Raw genomic sequence first — 20,199 nt, 5'->3', positions numbered from 1 at the left:
CAGGTCGCAGTGGTGGGTGGTATATGGAGCTTTGGTGACAATACGGATTGCACTGTGATAGACTACATCCAGTTTGCTGAGTAAAGTGTTGGGGGCAATTTTGTAAATGACATCGCCGAAGTCGAGGATCGGTAGGATAGTCAGTTTTACGAGGGTATGCTTGGCAGCATGAGTGAAGGAGGCTTTGTTGCGGAATAGGAAGCCAATTCTAGATTTCATTTTGGATTGGAGATGCTTAATGTGAGTCTGGAAGGAGAGTTTACAGTCTAACCAGACACCTAAGTATTTGTAGTTGTCCACATTTTCTAAGTCAGAACCGTCCAGAGTAGTGATGCTAGTCGGGTGGGAGGGTGCAGGCAGCAATCTGTTGAAGAGCATGCATTTAGTTTTACTAGGATTTAAAAGCAGTTGGAGGCCACGGAAGGAGAGTTGTATGGGGTTGAAGCTCGTTTGGAGGTTTGTTAGCACAGTGTCCAAAGAAGGACCAGATGTATACAGAATGGTGTTGTCTGCGTAGAGGTGGATAAGAAAATCACCAGCAGCAAGAGCGACATCCTTCATATATACAGAGAAGAGAGTCGGCCCGAGAATTGAACCCTGTGGCACCCCCATAGAGATTGCCAGAGGTTCGGACAACAGGCCCTCTGATTTGACCCACTGAACTCTATCTGAGAAGTAGTTAGTGAACCAGGCGAGGCAGTCATTAAAGAAACCAAGGCTGTTGAGTCTGTTGATAAGAATGTGGTGATTGACAGTCGAAAGCCTTGGCCATGTCAAGGAATACGGCTGCACAGTACTGTCTATTATCGATGGCGGTTATGATATCGTTTAGGACCTTGAGCGTGGCTGAGGTGCACCCGTGACCAGCTCTGAAACCAGATTGCATAACGGAGAAGGTACGGTGGAATTCGAAATGGTCGGTGATCTGTTTATTAACTTGGCTTTCGAAGACTTTAGATAGGCAGGGTAGGATGGATATAGGTCTGTAACAGTTTGGGTCTAGAGTGTCTCCCCCTTTGAAGAGGGGGATCACCGCGGCAGCTTTCCAATCTTTGGGGATCTCAAACAATACGAAAGAGAGGATGAACAGGGAACAATTTCAACGGGTAATTTTAGGAAGAGAGGATCCAGATTGTCTAGCCCAGCTGATTTGTAGGGATCCAGATTTTGTTCTTTCAGAACATCAGCTGTCTGGATTTGGGTGAAGGGGGGGGGGGGGGGGGGCAAGTTGCTGCAGGGGGTGCAGGGCTGTTGACTGGGGTAGGGATTGGCAGCCGGAAAACAAGGCTTATTGAAATGATCGATTATTGTAGATTTATCAGTGTTTCATATCCTCAGTGCAGCTGGGAGGAGGTTCTCTTATTCCCCCAAAAATTTAGACACTAAAGTCCATGGAGAATAAGTGCTACAGGAAGCAAATTTCTGTTTGAAAAAGCTTGCCTTAGCTTTCCTAAGTGACTGAGTATATTGGTTCCTGACTTCCCTGAAAAGTTGCATATCACTGGGGCTATTCGATGCCAATGCAGAACGCCACAGGATGTTTTTGTGCTGGTCAAGGGCAGTCAAGTCTGGGGTAAACCAAGAATCTGTTCTTAGTTCTACATTTGTTTAATGGGGCTTATTTAAGATGGAGAGGAAATCACTTTTAAATAATAACTAGGCATTCTCTACTGACGGGAGGAGGTCAATATCCTTCCAGGATACCCGGGCCAGGTCGATTAGAAAGGCCTGCTCGCAGAAGTGTTTTAGGGAGCGTTTGACAGTGATGAGGGGTGGTTGTTTAACCACGGACCCATTACGCACGCAGGCAATGAGGCAGTGATCGCTGAGATCCTGGTTGAAGACAGCAGAGGTGTATTTAGAGGGTAGGTTGGTCAGGATGATATCTATGAGGGTGCCCATGGTTACGGATTTAGGGTTGTACCTGGTAGGTTCCTAAGATGATTTGTGTGAGATTGAGGGCATCTATCTTAGATTGTAGGATGGCCGGGGTGTTAAGAATGTCCCAGTTTAGCTCGCCTAACAGGACGAACTCTGAAGATAGATGGGGGGAAATCGATTCACATATGGTGTCCAGGGCACAGCTGATGGTTGAGGGTGGTCTACAGCAAGCGGCAACGGTGAGAAACTTGTTTCTGGAAAGGTGGATTTTTAAAAGTAGAAGCTTGAATTGTTTGGGCACAGACCTGGATAGTAAGACAGCCTACACCTACGACTATAATAATTAAAATATATATAATTTAATAATTATAATATATAATATAATAAAAATGATAATATATATAATATAAATAATATAATAGAATAACTATAATTATAATATAATATAGTAGTTAGAATATAATATATATGATATAATAAATTAATATAATAATTATAATATATAATATAATAAATTAATATAATAATTATAATATATAATATAATAAATTAATATAATAATTATAATATATAATATAATAAATTAATATAATAATTATAATATATAATATAATAAATTAATATAATAATTATAATATATAATATAATAAATTAATATAATAATTATAATATATGATATAATAATTATAATATAATAATTATAATATAATACACTGCTCAAAAAAATAAAGGGAACACTAAAATAACACATCCTAGATCTGAATGAATGAAATATTCTTATTAAATACTTTTTTCTTTACATAGTTGAATGTGCTGACAACAAAATCACACAAAAATTATCAATGGAAATCAAATTGATCAACCCATGGAGGTCTGGATTTGGAGTCACACTCAAAATTAAAGTGGAAAACCCCACTACAGGCTGATCCAACTTTGATGTAATGTCCTTAAAACATGTCAAAATGAGACTCAGTAGTGTGTGTGGCCTCCACGTGCCTGTATGACCTCCCTACAACGCCTGGGCATGCTCCTGATGAGGTGGCGGATGGTCTCCTGAGGGATCTCCTCCCAGACCTGGACTAAAGCATCTGCCAACTACTGGACAGTCTGTTGGTGGATGGAGCGAGACATGATGTCCCAGATGTGCTCAATTGGATTCAGGTCTGGGGAACGGGCGGGCCAGTCCATAGCATCAATGCCTTCCTCTTGCAGGAACTGCTGACACACTCCAGCCACATGAGGTCTAGCATTGTCTTGCATTAGGAGGAACCCAGGGCCAACCGCACCAGCATATGGTCTCACAAGGGGTCTGAGGATCTAGTCTCGGTACCTAATGGCAGTCAGGCTACCTCTGGCAAGCACATGGAGGGCTGTGCGGCCCCCCAAAGAAATGCCACCCCACACCATGACTGACCCACCGCCAAACTGGTCATGCTGGAGGATGTTGCAGGCAGCAGAACGTTCCCCACGGTGTCTCCAGACTCTGTCACGTCTGTCACATGTGCTCAGTGTGAACCTGCTTTCATCTGTGAAGAGCACAGGGCGCCAGTGGCGAATTTGCCAATCTTGGTGTTCTCTGGCAAATGCCAAATGTCCTGCACGGTGTTGGGCTGTAAGCACAACCCCTACCTGTGGACGTCGGGCCCTCATACCACCCTCATGGAGTCGGTTTCTGACCATTTGAGCAGACACATGCACATTTGTGGCCTGCTGGAGGTCATTTTGCAGGGCTCTGGCTGTGCTCCTCCTGCTCCTCCTTGCACAAAGGCGGATGTCTTGCTAATTGCCTATAATTTCCACCTGTTGTCTATTCCATTTGCACAACAGCATGTGAAATTTATTGTCAATCAGTGTTGCTTCCTAAGTGGACAGTTTGATTTCACAGAAGTGTGATTGACTTGGAGTTACATTGTGTTGTTTAAGTGTTCCCTTTGTTTTTTTGAGCAGTGTATATATAATATAATATAATAATATAATAATTATAATATATATAATAATTATAATATATATATATATAATATAATAATTATAATATATATAACATAATAATTATAATATATATATGTTAAGGGAATTTTTATCAATGATGACTAATTATGTATACATTTCAATCAGGACTGACTAGTCCAAATGCTATTATGTACTGTACATATATGAATTTTCTCTCTTGCTCCCATTCCCAATTGTATATAATATAGCCAGGAGTTTAGTAACAATGACGGTCTGTTCCTTTGTACAAATGAATGAACTATCTCCAGATGGCAGGGACGGACTATCTCCAGACTGTCTAGAATGCTGATTTACAATATCTGACCTTGGCTTCAGGCGAGGAGGGAAGGCTCGAGAACTATAGAGCCTCTCTACTAGTGTCATGAAGAGATAGAACATTTAGAAAACGCTGACGTCATTTTCAGTTTATAACCTGTGGAAAAATGTGTATGTAGGAGTACTCTCTTGAATTAAACGCTGTTACTTGACTTTTAAGACCGGGGATCTGTCCATTTCTTATAAAAATATAGGGTTTTACAATCCCATAGAATGCATTGACAGGGTAATGAATTCTGATTGGGAAATAATACAGAGGAATTTAGAAATCCTTTATCAATATATAATATCATAATTATAATATATATAATATGTGTCATTTCGCAGACACTTATCCAAAGCGACTTACAGCCATGCAGTATATGTTTTACGTACGGGTGGTCCTGGGAATCGAACCCACTACCCCGGCATTACAAGCACCATGCTCTACCAACTGAGTCACAGCAAAACCACAGCAAAACCATAAATACAGTGATCTAGTATACATGAACTATAAATTGTTGCAGACACCTGCGACAGTGTATAATGTGTATGTATGTATGTATGTATGTATGTATGTACGTATGTATGTGTGTGTGTGTGTATGTATGTATGTATGTATGTGTGTGTGTGTGTGTGTGTGTGTATGTGTGTGTGTGTGTGTGTGTGTGTGTGTATGTATGTATGTCTGTGTGTGTGTGTGTCTGTGTGTATGTGTGTGTGTGTGTGTGTATGTATATTCTAGGGTAAGGTGTTTCCTAAGGTAAGGAAGAGGACCAGCACAGTCAGGCTGGTAGATCAGGAGGGAGAGGAGCAGACTGCAGCTGACTATGTGTTCCGTATCGTCTATCCTGGACACCACCACGACTCCAGTGAGTTACCCCCTCCTTCCAATACACACACACACACACACACACACACACACACACACACACACACACACACACACACACACACACACACACACTGTAGAGGCTGTAAAATATAGAGACTGTAAGCTATAGAGACTGTAAGCTATAGAGACTGTAAACTGTAGAGACTGTAAGCTGTAGAGACTGTAAACTGTAGAGACTGTAAGCTATAGAGACTGTAAGCTGTAGAGACTGTAAGCTATAGAGACTGTAAGCTATAGAGACTGTAAGCTGTAGAGACTGTAAGCTGTAGAGACTGTAAGCTGTAGAGACTGTAAGCTATAGAGACTGTAAGCTGTAGAGACTGTAAGCAGTGACCATAAACTACCACCACACCACCAGGCCTGTAGATGGCACTGTGTTATATGCTTAACTGTTATCTGTGTGTATTATTACCTGGTTATATAGCAGTGACTATAAACTACCACCAGGCCTGTAGATGGCGCTGTGTTATATGTTTAACTGTGTGATCTGTGTGTATTATTACCTGGTTATATAGCAGTGACCATAAACTACCACCACACCACCAGGCCTATAGATGGCGCTGTGTAATATGTTTAACTGTGTGATCTGTGTGTATTATTACCTGGTTATATAGCAGTGACCATAAACTACCACCACACCACGGGCAGCCGTGCTCCCTCGCTGGATGATGATGAAGAGGAAGAGGATAGACTCCAGGCTATGATCTCAATGATCTGTTGGCGGAACCTCACAGATCCTAATGTCATGAAAGGTTTTTATCTATCATCTGACACCCCACCCCCACCCCCTTACAAACTTCACTACCCACAATTCACCTCCTGGTCCATCCCTCCCATCTAAACCTCTGTGTGTCTCTTTGTCCCCATGGCCTTATCCAACCGTGCAGGGTAGGTTAGAGCGTGTATGGTTGGCTGCTTGGGAGAGTTAGAGAGGGGAGAGAGGATGGCTGTGGAGTATACGCTCTCTCTTTAATACAAATGACAAAACTAGAGACCGAGGAGGGGGGGGGGGGGGGGGAGGGGAGAAGGAGAGGAAAAGAGAGGGAGAGAGAGAGAGGAAGGACAGAAATGGGAGGAGGGGGAGACGAACATGAAGCCAATCCGATGTAAGTGATTCATACCGTAGCCTAGTTACCTGAAGCGCCCTTCATTCAGCATTGGCGTCAACATTCCCCTGTAGGAACCTTGAATCAGCGGACTGCTTGTACTTCTGTAGATCATACCATAGAGACAGAACCATTCATTCAATTGCCAGGGTAAAAGGCTCTACGCATCGATGTACTACTGGACAGTGCATTCGGAAAGTATTCAGACATTTTGCACGTGTTGTTACGTTACAGTCTTAATCTAAAATGGATGTCAGCAGTCTACACACAATACCCCCAAAAATGACAAAGCAAAAACAGTTGTTTTTTGTTGACATTTTTGCAAATGTATTAAACTGTTTAAACAGAAAAATATTCTGACCCTTTTCTATGAGACTCATAATTGAGCTCTGGTGTGTTTCCCATTTATCATCCTTGAGATGTTTCTACAACTTGATTGGAGTCCACCTGTGGTAAATTACATTGATTTGGACATGATTTGGAAAGGCACACACCTGTCTATATAAGGTCCCACGGTTGACAGTGCATGTCAGAGCAAAAACCAAGCCGTGAGGTGGAAGGAATAGTCCGTAGAGCTCCGAGACAGGATTGTGTCGAGGTACAGATCTGGGGAAGGGTAACCAAAACATTTCTGCAGCATTGAAGGTCCCCAAGAACACAGTGGCCTCCATCGTTGTTAAATGGAAGAAGTTTGGAACCACCAATACTCTTCCTAGAGCTGGCCGCCTGGGAAATCGGGGGAGAAGGGCCTTGGTCGAGGAGGTGACCAAGACTCCGATGGTCACTCTGACAGAGCTCCAGAGTTCCTCTGTGGAGATGGGAGAACCTTCCAGAAGAACAACCATATCTGCAGCACTCCACCAATCAGGCCTTTATGGTAGAATGGCCAGACGGAAGCCACTCCTCAGTTAAAGGCACATGACAGCCTGCTTGGAGTTTGCCATAAGGCACCTAAAGGACTCTCAGACCATGATAAACAAGATTCTCTGGTCTGATGAAAACAAGATTGAATTCTTTGGCCTGAATGCCAAGTGTCACATCTGGAGGAAACCTGGCACCATCCCTACGGTGAAGCATGGTGGTGGCAGCATCATGCTGTGGGGATGTTTTTCAGTGGCAGGGACTGGGAGACTAGTAAGGATCAAGGGAAGATGAACGGAGCAAAGTACAGGGAGATCCTTGATGAAAACCTGCTGCAGAGCGCTCAGGACCTGACTGGGGCGAAGGTTCACCTTCCAACAGGGCAACCACCCTAAGCACACAGCCAAGACAACGCCAGAGTGGCTTCGGGACAAGTCTCTGAATGTCCTTGAGTGGCCAAGCCAGAGCCCAGACTTGAACCCGATTGAACATCTCTGGAGAGATCTGAAAAATAGCTGTGCAGCAACACTTCCAACCTGACAGAGCTTGAGAGGATCTGCAGAGAATAATGGGAGAAACTCCCCAAATACAGGCGTGCCAAGCTTGTAGCGTCATACCCCAAGAAGACTGGAGGCTGTAATCGCTGCCAAAGGTGCTTCAACAAAGTACTGAGTAAAGGGTTTGAATACTTATGTAAATGTCATATTTCAGTTTTTTATTTGTAGTAAATTAGCAACATTTTCTAAAAAACTGTTTTTATTTTGTCATTATAGGGTTCTGTGTGACGATTGTTTTTTCCCCCTCATCAATTTAATACATTTTAGAATAAGGCTGATATGTGACTAAATGTGGAAAAAGGCAAAGGATCTGAAAACTTTCCGAATATAAACTCTAGATTGCAGAATGTGGTGTATTGGCCATTGAGAGGTTTTGAAGCCACCGGTCGGCCATTTTGGTACTCCCCAGTAGGGGATGGATTGCTGATGCGGTGTATTGGCCATTGAGAGGTTTTGAAGCCACCGATCGGCCATTTTGATACTCCCCAGTAGGAAACAGTCCTCCATAGTAATGAATGGAATTCTACACTATTTCAATGTAACGTTTCAAGGACAGAATTATGCCTTTAAGTATTTTGTTGTTGTTGTTGTTGTTAGGACAGTAATCAAAAAAAAAATGGTACTCTAGTCCCAGTTCTGATGGTCCTCTCCTCTCAGTGGGGTAGTACCATGTTGGTCCCAGTTCTGATGGTCCTCTCCTCTCAGTGGGGCAGTACCATGTTGGTCCCAGTTCTGATGGTCCTCTCAGTGGGGCAGTACCATGTTAGTCCCAGTTCTGATGGTCCTCTCCTCTCAGTGGGGCAGTACCATGTTGGTCCCAGTATGATGGGCCTCTCCTCTCCTCTCAGTGGGGCAGTACCATGTTGGTCCCAGTTCTGATGGTCCTCTCCTCTCAGTGGGGCAGTACCATGTTGGTCCCAGTATGATGGTCCTCTCCTCTCAGTGGGGCAGTACCATGTTGGTCCCAGTTCTGATGGTCCTCTCCTCTCAGTGGGGCAGTACCATGTTAGTCCCAGTATGATGGTCCTCTCCTCTCAGTGGGGCAGTACCATGTTGGTCCCAGTTCTGATGGTCCTCTCCTCTCAGTGGGGCAGTACCATGTTAGTCCCAGTTCTGATGGTCCTCTCCTCTCAGTGGGGCAGTACCATGTTAGTCCCAGTATGATGGTCCTCTCCTCTCAGTGGGGCAGTACCATGTTAGTCCCAGTATGATGGTCCTCTCAGTGGGGCAGTACCATGTTGGTCCCAGTATGATGGTCCTCTCAGTGGGGCAGTACCATGTTAGTCCCAGTATGATGGTCCTCTCCTCTCAGTGGGGCAGTACCATGTTGGTCCCAGTTCTGATGGTCCTCTCAGTGGGGCAGTACCATGTTAGTCCCAGTTCTGATGGTCCTCTCAGTGGGGCAGTACCATGTTGGTCCCAGTATGATGGTCCTCTCCTCTCAGTGGGGCAGTAACATGTTGGTCCCAGTATGATGATCCTCTCCTCTCAGTGGGGCAGTACCATGTTGGTCCCAGTTCTGATGGTCCTCTCCTCTCCTCTCAGTGGGGCAGTACCATGTTGGTCCCAGTATGATGGTCCTCTCCTCTCAGTGGGGCAGTACCATGTTGGTCCCAGTATGATGATCCTCTCCTCTCAGTGGGGCAGTACCATGTTAGTCCCAGTATGATGGTCCTCTCCTCTCAGTGGGGCAGTACCATGTTGGTCCCAGTATGATGGTCCTCTCCTCTCAGTGGGGCAGTACCATGTTAGTCCCATTATGATGGTCCTCTCCTCTCAGCACTGTTGGGTTCTGGGACACAAATAAATGCTTTGATAATTGACTCTGTTTTTCTTTTTGCACTTTTGGTTTGGTTCACTATACCCTTCACTATACCCTTCACTATACCCTTCACTATACCCTTCACTATACCCTTCACTATACCCTTCACTATACCCATACACTATACCCTTCACTATACCCTTCACTATACCCTTCACTATACCCATACACTATACCCTTCACTATACCCTTCACTATACCCTTCACTATACCCTTCACTATACCCTTCACTATACTCTTCACTATACCCTTCACTATACCCTTCACTATACCCTTCACTATACCCTTCACTATACCCATACACTATACCCTTCACTATACCCTTCACTATACCCTTCACTATACCCTTCACTATACCCTTCACTATACCCATACACTATACCCTTCACTATACCCTTCACTATACCCTTCACTATACCCTTCACTATACCCTTCACTATACCCTTCACTATACCCATACACTTTACCCATACACTATACCCTTCACTATACCCTTCACTATACCCTTCACTATACCCATACACTATACCTTTCACTATACCCATACACTATACCCATACACTATACCCATACACTATACCCTTCACTATACCCTTCACTATACCCATACACTATACCTTTCACTATACCCATACACTATACCCATACACTATACCCTTCACTATACCCTTCACTATACCCTTCACTATACCCTTCACTATACCCATACACTATACCCTTCACTATACCCTTCACTATACTCTTCACTATACCCTTCACTATACCCATACACTATACCTTTCACTATACCCATACACTATACCCATACACTATACCCTTCACTATACCCTTCACTATACCCTTCACTATACCCATACACTATACCCATACACTATACCCTTCACTATACCCTTCACTATACCCTTCACTATACCCATACACTATACCCTTCACTATACCCTTCACTATACCCTTCACTATACTCTTCACTATACCCTTCACTATACCCATACACTATACCCTTCACTATACCCTTCACTATACCCATACACTATACCTTTCACTATACCCATACACTATACCCATACACTATACCCTTCACTATACCCATACACTATACCTTTCACTATACCCATACACTATACCCATACACTATACCCATACACTATACCCTTCACTATACCCTTCACTATACCCTTCACTATACCCTTCACTATACCCTTCACTATACCCTTCACTATACCCTTCACTATACCCTTCACTATACCCATACACTATACCCTTCACTATACCCTTCACTATACCCTTCACTATACCCATACACTATACCTTTCACTATACCCTTCACTATACCCTTCACTATACCCTTCACTATACCCTTCACTATACCCATACACTATACCTTTCACTATACCCTTCACTATACCCTTCACTATACCCTTCACTATACCTTTCACTATACCCTTCACTATACCCATACACTATACCCTTCACTATACCCTTCACTATACCCTTCACTATACCCATACACTATACCCTTCACTATACCCATACACTATACCCTTCACTATACCCTTCACTATACCCATACACTATACCCTTATACCCTTCACTATACCCTTCACTATACCCTTCACTATACCCTTCACTATACCCTTCACTATACCCATACACTATACCCTTCACTATACCCTTCACTATACCCATACACTATACCTTTCACTTTACCCTTCACTATACCCTTCACTATACCCTTCACTATACCCATACACTATACCCTTCACTATACCCTTCACTATACCCTTCACTATACCCTTCACTATACCCATACACTATACCTTTCACTATACCCTTCACTATACCCTTCACTATACCCTTCACTATACCCATACACTATACCTTTCACTATACCCTTCACTATACCCATACACTATACCCTTCACTATACCCTTCACTATACCCTTCACTATACCCTTCACTATACCCATACACTATACCCTTCACTATACCCATACACTATACCCTTCACTATACCCTTCACTATACCCATACACTATACCCTTATACCCTTCACTATACCCTTCACTATACCCATACACTATACCCTTATACCCTTCACTATACCCTTCACTATACCCATACACTATACCCTTCACTATACCCTTCACTATACCCTTCACTATACCCTTCACTATACCCATACACTATACCCTTCACTATACCCTTCACTATACCCTTCACTATACCCTTCACTATACCCTTCACTATACCCTTCACTATACCCATACACTATATCCTTCACTATACCCTTCACTATACCCATACACTATACCCTTCACTATACCCATACACTATACCCTTCACTATACCCTTCACTATACCCATACACTATACCCTTCACTATACCCTTCACTATACCCATACACTATACCCTTCACTATACCCATACACTATACCCTTCACTATACCCTTCACTATACCCTTCACTATACCCTTCACTATACCCTTCACTATACCCTTCACTATACCCTTCACTATACCCATACACTATACCCTTCACTATACCCTTCACTATACCCATACACTATACCCTTCACTATACCCATACACTATACCCTTCACTATACCCTTCACTATACCCTTCACTATACCCATACACTATACCCTTCACTATACCCATACACTATACCCTTCACTATACCCTTCACTATACCCTTCACTATACCCTTCACTATACCCTTCACTATACCCTTCACTATACCCTTCACTATACCCATACACTATACCCTTCACTATACCCTTCACTATACTCTTCACTATACCCTTCACTATACCCTTCACTATACCCATACACTATACCCTTCACTATACCCTTCACTATACTCTTCACTATACCCTTCACTATACCCTTCACTATACCCTTCACTATACCCTTCACTATACCCTTCACTATACCCTTCACTATACCCATACACTATACCCTTCACTATACCCTTCACTATACCCTTCACTATACCCTTCACTATACCCTTCACTATACCCATACACTATACCCTTCACTATACCCTTCACTATACCCTTCACTATACCCATACACTATACCCTTCACTATACCCTTCACTATACCCTTCACTATACCCTTCACTATACCCTTCACTATACCCATACACTATACCCTTCACTATACCCATACACTATACCCTTCACTATACCCTTCACTATACCCTTCACTATACCCATACACTATACCCTTCACTATACCCTTCACTATACCCTTCACTATACCCTTCACTATACCCATACACTATACCCTTCACTATACCCTTCACTATACTCTTCACTATACCCTTCACTATACCCTTCACTATACCCATACACTATACCCTTCACTATACCCTTCACTATACCCTTCACTATACCCATACACTATACCCTTCACTATACCCTTCACTATACCCTTCACTATACCCATACACTATACCCTTCACTATACCCTTCACTATACCCTTCACTATACCCATACACTATACCCTTCACTATACCCATACACTATACCCTTCACTATACCCATACACTATACCCTTATACCCTTCACTATACCCTTCACTATACCCATACACTATACCCTTATACCCATACACTATACCCTTCACTATACCCTTCACTATACCCATACACTATACCCTTCACTATACCCTTCACTATACCCTTCACTATACCCTTCACTATACCCTTCACTATACCCTTCACTATACCCTTCACTATACCCTTCACTATACCCTTCTCTTTGCTGTCTAGTTTGTGTTCTGGCTCCGTTGTCTTCATTTATGTTCACTGCAGCATGCCTGACGAATTTGCATGTGAGATATGTAGCAACCAGTTTCATTTTGTTTTAATAGAATGTGTTAAAAAAAATGTGTATATATATCATTTCTTTCTTTCTTTCTTTCTTTGCTCTGATTTAGTTTTGTCCTCTTCCTCTGTTAGTGCAGTCGTTTTTTCTGCGATGCTGTTCACTGTAATTCTTCACTAACCCAGGTCGTGCCCTCGTCCCTTTCATTGTGACGGCTAGGTCCTGTGGGGTTCCGCAGTAGTAGAGACAAAACTTTGGTTCCTACCCTGTTACACGTTGGTTTCTACCCTGTTCCACGTTGGTTTCTACCCTGTTACACGTTGGTTTCTACCCTGTTACACGTTGGTTTCTACCCTGTTACACGTTGGTTCCTACCCTTTTCCACGTTGGTTCCTACCCTGTTCCACGTTGGTTCCTACCCTGTTCCACGTTGGTTCCTACCCTTTTCCACGTTGGTTTCTACCCTGTTACACGTTGGTTTCTACCCTGTTACACGTTGGTTTCTACCCTGTTACACGTTGGTTTCTACCCTGTTACACGTTGGTTCCTACCCTTTTCCACGTTGGTTCCTACCCTGTTCCACGTTGGTTCCTACCCTGTTCCACGTTGGTTCCTACCCTGTCACACTTTGTTGTCTACCCTGTTACACGTTGGTTTCTACCCTGTTACACGTTGGTTTCTACCCTGTTACACGTTGGTTTCTACCCTGTTACACGTTGGTTTCTATCCTGTTACACGTCGGTTCCTAACCTGTTACACGTTGGTTTCTACCCTGTTACACGTTGGTTTCTATCCTGTTACACGTTGGTTTCTACCCTGTTACACGTTGGTTTGTACCCTGTCACACTTTGTTGTCTACCCTGTTCCACGTTGGTTTCTACCCTGTTCCACGTTGGTTTCTACCCTGTTACACGTTGGTTTCTACCCTGTTACACGTTGGTTTCTACCCTGTCACACTTTGGTTCCTACCCTGTTACACTTTGGTTCCTACCCTGTTCCACGTTGGTTCCTACCCTGTCACACTTTGGTTCCTACCCTGTTATACGTTGATTCCTACCCTGTTACATGTTGGTTATCTACCCTGTTACAATTTGGTTCCTACCCTGTTACAGAATCGATATGTCAAGGGGTTGCATTACCAAAAACCCTAAAGTCAAAAAGACCTTTTCTCGGGAGTGTGAATGCGGGGTCTCCTGTCCAGGCAGCATGTTATGTTTTATCATTTTAATTTAATGGTTTTTCTGCTGAAAAGTCAAAGAGCAGCAACTCATATTTATAACAGATCATCAGCTCCATCCTGAAGAATTAAGGTGAAGAGCATTTCTTTAATGTTTACATTTTTCTGATTCTTTCTACTTTTGGTTTACCCTTATTGTTATCCTTTTAGTTTTAGTGGAGCTTTTCTGTTGTAATGTTCTGGCTTTATGCTTCCTGCATGGCCTGAGATCCCCGCTGCCCTGTCTCTCTCCTCCTGGTCCTTCTCCTCTCCTCTCCTCCTGGCCTTCTCCTCTCTTCTCCTCCTGTCCCTTTCCTCTCCTCCTGTCCTTCTCCTCTCCTCCTGGCCCTCTTCTCTCCTCCTGGCCTTCTCCTCTCTTCTCCTCCTGTCCCTTTCTCTCCTCCTGTCCTTCTCCTCTCCTCCTGGCCCTCTCCTCTCCTCCTGGCCTTCTCCTCTCAAGCTCTCCTGTCCTCCTCCTCTCAAGCTCTCCTGTCCTCCTGGCCTCCACCTGGTCCTTCTCTCCTCCTGCCCTGTCTCTCTCCTCCTGGTCCTTCTCCTCTCCCACTCTCCTCTCCTCCTGGTCCTTCTCCTCTCCTCTCCTCCTGGCCTTCTCCTCTCCTCCTGGCCTTCTCCTCTCACGCTCTCCTCCTGGCCTTCTCCTCTCACACTCTCCTCTCCTCCTGGTCCTTCTCCTCTCCCGCTCTCCTCTCCTCCTGGCCTTCTCCTCTCCCGCTCTCCTCTCCTCCTGGTCCTTCTCCTCTCCCGCTCTCCTCTCCTCCTCCTCTCCCGCTCTCCTCTCCTCTCCTCCTGGCCTTCTCCTCACCTCCTGGCCTTCTCCTCTCACGCTCTCCTCCTGGCCTTCTCCTCTCACGCTCTCCTCTCCTCCTGGTCCTTCTCCTCTCACGCTCTCCTCTCCTCCTGGTCCTTCTCCTCTCACGCTCTCCCGCTCCTCCTGGTCCTTCTCCTCTCCCGCTCTCCTCTCCTCCTGGTCCTTCTCCTCTCCTCTTGGTCTTCTCCACTCCCGCTCTCCTCTCCTCCTGGTCTTCTCCTCTCCCGCTCTCCTCTCCTCCTGGTCTTCTCCTCTCCCGCTCTCCTCTCCTCCTGGTCTTCCCCTGTCCCGCTCTCCTTTCCTCTTGGTCTTCCCCTCTCCCGCTCTCCTTTCCTCTTGGTCTTCTCCTCTCCTGCCCTCCTCTCCTCTTGGTCTTCTCCTCTCCTCTCCTAATGTTTCTTTGGCTCTTGTGGAGCTGGTTTGTTCTCCATGTTGTCTTCTCTCTGCCCCAGCATGCTCTGCTCTGTCTGCTCGCTTCCTTCCGTTGGTTTCCAAAACTCTCGCTTCCTATTCATTTCCATGTTTTTGTTTATTCTCAGTATAATATGTGTTTTATGATGCCTGTCTGACTCACTTACGGACAATCACAAACATAAATGTATACCTCATCTACAGTGGAAGTCGGAAGTTTACATACACCTTAGCCAACTACATTTAAACTCCGTTTTTCACAATTCCTGACATTTAATCCTGGTAAAAATTCCCTGTTTTAGGTCAGTTAGGGTCACCACTTTATTTTAAGTATGTGAAATGTCAGAATAATAGTAGAGAATGATTTATTTCAGCTTTTATTTCTTTCATCACATTCCCAGTGGGTCAGAAGTTTAGATACACTCAATTAGTATTTGGTAGCATTGCCTTTAAATTGTTTAACTTGGGTCAAACGTTTTGGGTAGCCTTCCACAAGCTTCCCACAATAAGTTGGGTGAATTTTGGCCCGTTCCTCCTGACAGAGCTGGTGTAACTGAGTCAGGTTTGTAGGCCTCCTTGCTCACACACTCTTTTTCAGTTCTGCCCACAAATGTTCTATAGGATTGAGGTCAGGGCTTTGTGATGGCCACTCCAATACCTTGACTTTGTTGTCCTTAAGCCATTTTGCCACAACTTTGGAAGTATGCTTGGGGTCATTGTCCATTTGGAAGACCCATCTGCGACCAAGCTTTAACTTCCTGACTGATGTCTTGAGATGTTGCTTCAATATGTCCACATAATTTTCCTGCCTCATGATGCCATCTATTTTGTGAAGTGCACCAGTCCCTCCTGCAGCAAAGCACCCCCACAACATGATGCTGCCACCCCCGTGCTTCACGGTTGGGATGGTGTTCTTCGGCTTGCAGGCCCTCCCCCTTTTTTCTCCAAACATAACGATGGTCATTATAGCCAAACAGTTCTATTTTTGTTTCATCAGACCAGAGAACATTTCTCCAGAATGTACGATTTTTATGGCGGTTTTGGAGCAGTGGCTTCTTCCTTGCTGAGCGGCCTTTCAGTTTATGTCGATATAGGACTCGTATTACTGTGGATATAGATGCTTTTGTACCTGTTTCCTCCAGCATCTTCACAGGGTCCTTTGCTGTTGTTCTGGGATTGATTTGCACTTTTCGCACCAACTTATGTTCATCTCTAGGAGTCAGAACGCGTCTCCTTCCTGAGCGGCATGACGGTTGCGTGGTCCCATGGTGTTTATACTTGCGTACTATTGTTTGTACAGATGAACGTGGTACCTTCAGGCGTTTGGAAATTGCTCCCAAGGATGAACGAGACTTGTGGAGGTCTACAATTTTTTTTCTGAGATTTTGGCTGATTTATTTTGATTTTTCCGTGATGTCCAGCAAAGAGGCACTGAGTTTGAATGTAGACCTTGAAATACATCTCCAATTGATTTAAATAATGTCAATTAGCCTATCAGAAGCTTCTAAAGCCATGACATGACTTTCTGGAATTTTCCAAGCTGTTTAAAGGCACAGTCAACTAACTTAGTGTATGTAAACTTCTGACCCACTGGAATTGTGACACAGTGAATTTTATAAGTGAAATAATCTGTCTGTAAACAATTGTTGGAACAATGACTTGTGTCACGCACAAAAGTAGACGTCCCAACTGACTTGCCAAAACTGTAGTTTGTTAACAACAAATTTGAGGAGTGGTTGAAAAACAAGTTTTAATGACTCCAACCTGAGTGAAAACTGTAAACTTCCGACTTCAACTGTATTTGAGCAAAATGACAAATACAATATTTGAAAAAAGCAATTTCTTTTTTTAAACACATGAATCTGAAATCGATAAAGAGAGAAATCTCTCTCTACCTTAATGAATTGATGCCATGTACAGTAACAGATAATGCCATTGTAGCCAGACAAGGGATGTTAGCTAGATTAGTTTAGTGTCTCAGAGCACCTTTCATCTTTTCTGTCCCTACTTATTGTTTAATCTCCTTTCTCGCTGTTGTACTTCCCCTTTCTCTCTCTCTCTCCATCGTTACTCTCTCCCTTCTCTGTCCATCCATCTCTCTCTCTCTCTCTCTATTATCCTTCTCTCTCCATCCTCCCTCTCTCTATCCTCCCTCTCTCCATTCTCCCTCTCCCTCTCTCTTCATTCTCCCTCTCTCCATCCTCTCTCTCTCCATTCTCCCCTCTCCCTCTCTCTCCATCCTCCCTCTCTCCATCATCCCTCTCTCCATCTCCCCTCTCCCTCTCTCTTCATTCTCCATCTCTCTCCATCTCCCATCTCTCTCCATCTCCCCTCTCCCTCTCTCTTCATTCTCCATCTCTCTCCATCTCCCCTCTCCCTCTCTCTTCATTCTCCATCTCTCTCCATCTCTCTCCATCTCCATCTCTCTCTCTCTCCCTCTCTCTCTCTCTTCATTCTCCCTCTCTCTCCATCTCCTCTCTCCCTCTCTCTCCATTACTCTCCATCCTCCCTCTCTCTCTCCCTATTTCCCCACCATCTCCCCTCTCCCTCTCTCTCCATTCTCCATCCTCCCTCTCTCTCTCCCCCATCTCCCCTCTCTCTCCATTCTCCATTCTCCATCCTCCCTCTATCTCCCCTCTCCCTATTCTCTCTCTCTCCCCCCATCTCCCCTCTCCCTATTCTCTCTCTCTCTCCCCTCTACCTCTCTCTCTCTCTCTCTCTCTCTCTCCCCCCCCCCATCTCCCTCTCTCTCTCTCCCCCCCATCTCCCTCTCTCTCCCCCCCATCTCACCCTCTCTCTCTCCCCCCCCATCTCCCCCTCTCCCTATTCTCTCTCCCCCTCCTCCTCCAGACCATGGGGAGATGATGGACATCCAGGGAGCCTATACGGGAGGCAGCCCGTCGTCATGGCATCAGGCAGCAGACATGTCGTCATGTCTGTGTTGCTCCACAGGGGGCAGTAATGTCTCCTTGGAAAACCCCGCAGGCTGCACCTGCATCCATGACCGGTGAGAATACACACACACACACTCACACATGGACACACACTCACACACACATGGACACACACACACACAAGAACATCGACTCACACAACTAACGAACTCACACATACATGCATGCACACATACAGAGTCCGTTACTCACACAGAGTCCGTTACTCACACAGAGTCCGTTACTCACACAGAGTCCGTTACTCACACAGAGTCCGTTACTCACACAGAGTCCGTTACTCACACAGAGTCCGTTACTCACACAGAGTCCTGATTCATCACATCATTATTTGATAACCTGAAATCATGCTATCATCATCTCACCGTTGTGCGTGTGTTTCCTGTTTCCAGTATCCCTCTGAAGATGCTGTGCCAGAATATGAAAAGGCAGATCTTGTCCAGGGCATTCTACGGATGTAAGTCTGTCTGTGTTCTTTCTCTCAAAGTAGTTTGTTTCTCAGTTCCCTGTTTAGTCAGAAAGGGAGAGATCTCCTGTCTTCTTTTGTATTTCTTTCTCTCCACTCCTTCCTTCCTGTCTCCCTCCCTCCCTCCCTACCCCGCTCCCTACCTACCCCACTCCCTCCCTCCCTCCCTACCCCACTCCCTCCCTCCCTACCCCACTCACTCCCTCCCTCCCTCCCCACCCGCTCCCTCCCTCCCTACCCACCCGCTCCATCCCTCCCTCCCTCCCTACCCCACTCCCTCCCTCCCTCGCTCCCTCCCTACCCCGCTCCCTCCCACCCTCCCTCCCCCGCTCCCTCCCTCCTCCCCTCCTCTCTCCCTCCTCCCCTCCTCTCTCCCTCCTCCCCTCCCTCCCTCCTCCCCTCCCTCCCCCAGGGCTGGCCTACTGTCGACATCTGTCCACGGTCCGTACCCACTTGTCGGCACTGGTCAGCCACAACATTGTCCTTCCTGACAAACCTTGCGAGGCATCGGGGGGACTGAGCAGAGACGTGTGGAGAAAGTACCAGAAAGACTGCAAGGTGGGTTAGTGGCTGGCTGGGTGGATGGCTAAATGGACGGCTGGGTAGCTAGCAATGTGGCTGGGTGGATGACTGGGTGGCTGGCTGACTGACTGGCTGCGTGGACGGCTAGGTGGCTGGCTATGTGGATGGCTGTGTAAGCTGGCTGACTGGCTGGGTGTATGGCTGGCTGACTGGCTGGGTGGATGGCTGGGTGGCTGGCTGACTGACTGGCTGCGTGGATGGCTAGGTGGCTGGCTATGTGGATGGCTGGCTATGTGGATGGCTGGGTGGGTGGATGGCTGGGTGGGTGGATGGCTATGTGGATGGCTGCGTGGCTGGCTGGCTGGCTGGTTAGTTGGGTGGCTGGCTGACTGACTGACTGGATGGCTAGGTGGCTGGCTGGGTGGGTGGATGGCTGGGTGGGTGGATGGCTGCATGGCTGGCTGGGTGGGTGGCTGGTGTAATGTTGCAGCTTGTCCTCTAAAAGGGCTCAACATAAACATCACTCTATGCTCAGTAATCACATTC

The 20,199-nt window shown here is 45.3% G+C and overlaps 1 protein-coding gene across 1 annotated transcript in view; it reads left to right on the top strand.

The window, feature by feature from the left end:
• The window catches only part of LOC110513669 (small G protein signaling modulator 2), a 118,608-nt gene that overhangs the window by 71,486 nt on the left and 26,923 nt on the right, over positions 1–20,199 (top strand). Inside the window, exons 11-15 of the mRNA XM_090218974.1 lie at positions 4,931–5,057; positions 5,695–5,832; positions 18,565–18,721; positions 19,058–19,122; positions 19,544–19,689. Of these exons, the coding sequence (XP_090075100.1) occupies positions 4,931–5,057; positions 5,695–5,832; positions 18,565–18,721; positions 19,058–19,122; positions 19,544–19,689 (633 nt within the window). The remainder of the gene's footprint in view (positions 1–4,930; positions 5,058–5,694; positions 5,833–18,564; positions 18,722–19,057; positions 19,123–19,543; positions 19,690–20,199) is intronic.

The sequence above is a fragment of the Oncorhynchus mykiss genome, chromosome 24 (assembly GCF_057628025.1).
Source record: "Oncorhynchus mykiss isolate SJ-2025 chromosome 24, ASM5762802v1, whole genome shotgun sequence".
Classification (NCBI taxonomy): domain Eukaryota; kingdom Metazoa; phylum Chordata; class Actinopteri; order Salmoniformes; family Salmonidae; genus Oncorhynchus; species Oncorhynchus mykiss.
The sequence above is the reverse complement of the archived record's forward strand: the minus strand, read 5'-3'. Positions and strand labels throughout refer to the sequence as shown.